This window comes from Pteropus medius, unplaced genomic scaffold, assembly GCF_902729225.1.
Source record: "Pteropus medius unplaced genomic scaffold, Ma_sr-lr_union100, whole genome shotgun sequence".
Classification (NCBI taxonomy): domain Eukaryota; kingdom Metazoa; phylum Chordata; class Mammalia; order Chiroptera; family Pteropodidae; genus Pteropus; species Pteropus medius.
The window spans coordinates 6521-10483 of NW_024351648.1; the positions used below are offsets into that span (position 1 = coordinate 6521).

The window sequence follows — 3963 nt, forward strand, 5'->3', positions numbered from 1 at the left end:
CACAGTGCCTCGCCACATTTCCCTCTACAAGGTCACACTTCTGTGAGTGACTCCAAGCATGTCTCCTCTCAAGGAAGACTCTCTTCCTGCCCAGATTCTCAGCATTCGCTGCCATCAGCAACAACAGCAGCATCTGCCATTTGTTTTGTGCCTACTGTGGGCGAGGCACTTTTCCAAATGCTTTCCGTGGATTCGCTCAGTCCACCTCCACAGAACTGGGTAAGGACTGATGATTGTCCCCGACGTGCCGAGGAGGAATAAGGCACAGAGGGGGCTAAAACCGGCAGCACGGGTTTGGGCGGTAGGTAAAGGGCAGAGCCGGGATTCGAGCTCAGGGAGTCTGACTCCCAACAGAGACCTTTTCACTGTGCGGCACTAGCTGAGCAGTCCTGCCGGCACGCACACGCACGCACACGCAGAAGGGTCGCCCGTCTCTGCATCGCACCAGCCGTCGGGCCCAGAGCACTAAACGCTGTTTTCCCTCCGACAGGCTTCATCCCGCCTCCCCTCATCTTCGGGGCCGGCATCGACTCCACCTGCCTGTTCTGGAGCACGTTCTGCGGGGAGCAGGGCGCCTGCGCCCTCTACGACAACGTGGCCTACCGGTACCTGTACGTCAGCATCGCCATCGCCCTCAAGTCCTTCGCCTTCCTCCTCTACACCACCACGTGGCAGTGCCTGAGGAAGAACTATAAGCGCTACATCAAAAACCACGAGGGCGGGCTGTGTACCAGTGAGTTCTTTGCCTCTACTCTGACCCTAGACAACGCGGGGAGGGACCCTGTGCCCGCAAAGCCCGCGCATAGGACAAAGTTTATCTATAACCTCGAAGATCACGAGTGGTGTGAAAACATGGAGTCTGTTTTATAGTGACTCGAGGAGGGTTGGACTCTGTATAGTGATCAGAGGGTCGTTTTTCCTACAAAAAGAAAAAAAAAAAAGGTTTTCAAAAAACTCCACACATACACACACACACACACACACACACACCAAAGACATCAGCCTGCCTTACGCGCACGCCTGGCGCACACGAACCTTGTCCTTTTTCTCAAAATCAGAGCCAGACGGGATTCAGAATGAGGAGAGTATGGGATCATGTGTCTCACGTGTGACGTGCTGGGGCTCAGAGCCCGCTCTTTGAAGCCACCTCATGGGGATTCAGGATGCCGACAGCTGCAAGCAACAGGCACTGCCAAATTCAGGGAACGGTGGTGGCCAGCTCGGAGGATGGACGTTTCTGGATATACATACACCACACAAAAGTTTGTTTGTTTTTTTTTTTACAGAAAGTCTACTAAAAAAACACAAGTCGACAACATTGCCAGGATAAGCACTAGTGACACACCCTGTGCCAGCCTCCCGTGGGGGTGGGGCGGCACGCAGGTCGGAGGAGCGGAAGTCCCCTCCTCTCTCTGACTTTCGCAATATGGGTCACTGTGTAGACCACTCACCCAGTCTGCATGAGGTTCAAGGCCCCAGAGTTTTCTCAGCGATGCTAACGGGTGATCATGCTGGAGTCTGTAATTGGCACCTCTCACCAGCTCCACTTCCCTGCTCAAGACTGAGGGCCCGAGGGGGAGCCGGGCGTGGGGGGCCAGCACCTCACCTTCCCCCCCGCCCCGAGGCACCTCCCCGTGGCGGGCGCCGCCTCCCCCAGCCCCCCCAGAGTGACCTCAGGAAGCAGAGGGCCTCGCCTGGCTATGACTGACCTCGCTCAGAGCCGGCGAAACCCAGCCCAGTCCAAGTCATTTGCTTATATTTGCCAAACATTTTGCCATTTTTTAGGGGAAAAAGAAAAAAGAAAAAAGCAATGCATATGAATTTCAAACTGTTGTATGTATAATCCTCTAATACTATTTTTAACTACTTCTTAATTCTGTGTTAACCCTTCAGCCACTAACACAGTTCTCTAGGCCGAATTTACTATGCTGGTTGCTTTTACGTTCCTCCTTTTTTTAATGCACCAAAAATATAATGTGATTCAAGGGATGCAATTAATCTATTGTAATTTTTTTTTAATCATTTTACCGTCATTCAGATATTCTGTGAAAACAAGAATATACAACATGTTACAAGGAAAAAAAAAAAAAGCTTGAAAAAGAGTGTGTATATGCAGACTGCCTTTAAAAGCATCGCATCTGAGACAATGGGGATAATGTGATGAATTGCAAATCTGCCTCCTCGCTTTATCCCCCATGACTCAGTGATCACTGTCACAGGTGGCCCTTTTATATTCACGCTTCACGTTCCCTTTCAGCCTGTGGAGGAGACGCGCTTAGGTGTGGGTGGCATGCATGGGTGCGGTGCTCCCGGGCAGAGAGAGAGAGAGAATGGCTCTCTAGCACAAGCTGTGGTCTCTGCAATAACGAATAAACCCACACGCTCCCGGAGGCGACTGCGTGTCCGATGCGCGAAAATGCCCATGAGGCTTTCAGGGTCCGTGTCCAACGGAGACGCCTTTGTCTGCGTGTGTTTTGAAAGCATCGGCACGTCAGACGGGTAGAGAACACACTGGTCACTGCTCGGGCTGAGGATCATGGGAAACACCTTACAGCCAGGACACTCAGCCTTATCAAGCCACTTCCATAAGGGAGCAGAGCCTCTGTGAGAGCACACGCACGCACACGCACACGCACACGCATGGCCCAGCTCACCTGCCTGTCATGCTTCTTCAGTGACCAGGCCTCTCGTGACCCAGGGAAAGGACCTCAAGGGTTGTTGGGCTGGCTGGTTTGCTTTTCCGCCTCAGATGTGTATTTGCAGTCACCCAGAAGTAGACAAAAGAGGGGAGATGAGAGTCGGGGGCGAGAAGGGTGTTGTGCCCAATGTGTACCAAGCGCTGTGAAAGGGGCAGTTTGAGTGACAGCCCAAAACTAGAGAACGTGCCAGCAAGGAAGGATGGCGCTGGGGCACTGGGGTCGGCGCGCGGCCTGTGGCAGGATGCTTCCAAACGACCTTTCCCCCGGAGAGCTTCCGTCTGTCCTTGTTCAGGAAAATGGAACACTCGTCACAATGTCACCCAGTAAAAAGTCAGATTGTTCTCTCTGTACGGTATAAAACGCGTGTGGCCTGTCACCCTTTACGGGTTTTTAGTTTTGTTTGGAAGTCGTCCCTCTCTCAGAAGTCACTGCCGTCACGCATGATCACATAGCGCTCTGAACTCAGTGCACACACACCGGGGCCCGATGACCTAGTGTCTCGTGGGGCTGTTTGCTTTTAAGGTTTTGAAAACTCTTTGCCTTTTGGATTTTTGTTTTCCCTACGATTTTAGGATGAACGAGAATGTTAGAATGAGAAAGGAAGACACGGCCGAGGCTCAGTAGTATCGACAGCTGGATATAAGTTTAAAGTCCCCTGTGGCAAGGCGGCTCTGGAGCATGCTGTGGGCTTTTAAAAGTTTTAATTTCTCTCATATCCTACAGAACGGGAAACCTGGTCTAGTTTTCATGGTTGGTGCGTGCTGCCACGCACCGTTGTACCTTCCGTGCTCGATCCGGCCCCTTGGTTGGTTGTTTGGTTTGGGTAGTAATTTCCTGGTAAGATTTCCCCTGGACTTAGAGAAAACAAAAATGGAAGGAATGGAATAAACTTAGAAAGTGATTTCTCTGCTGCTACCAACTTTTCTGCCATCTCGGATGAAAAAGTCTTTGCTGCAACTTTTGACAGACTTGTAACTCCTGCGGATAGACCCAGAATTTTTTTTTTTTTTTACCAAAAGGATGTCTCCATGTGAAGTAAACACATCTTGTAAGCGTCTCTCTGGGGGACGCGGTTTCCTGTCTTCCTTCAGCCGGGGCTGTGAAGCTCTAAGGTGCCCTGGGGACATTGCCACTCCAGGCTTTCCTCACAGCTCACGGAGCGAGAGAGGCCTCCTTTCATGGCTCCCTAAGGAGCCTGCCAGCAGCGCCTAACAGGCAACACAATAAGGGGAACCCAAGGGCTTCTAAGGGATCCTTATCAGAC

At 51.7% G+C, this 3963-nt stretch overlaps 1 protein-coding gene across 1 annotated transcript; it reads left to right on the forward strand.

The window, feature by feature from the left end:
• Nucleotides 1-379: 379 nt before the first annotated feature.
• On the forward strand, nucleotides 380-3075 carry SLCO3A1 (solute carrier organic anion transporter family member 3A1; the record flags this gene model as incomplete). Its single annotated transcript, XM_039844012.1, has 2 exons — nucleotides 380-979; nucleotides 2612-3075. A coding segment is annotated over one exon (491 nt), but the record flags the coding sequence as incomplete, so codon positions are not given.
• Nucleotides 3076-3963: the final 888 nt, after the last annotated feature.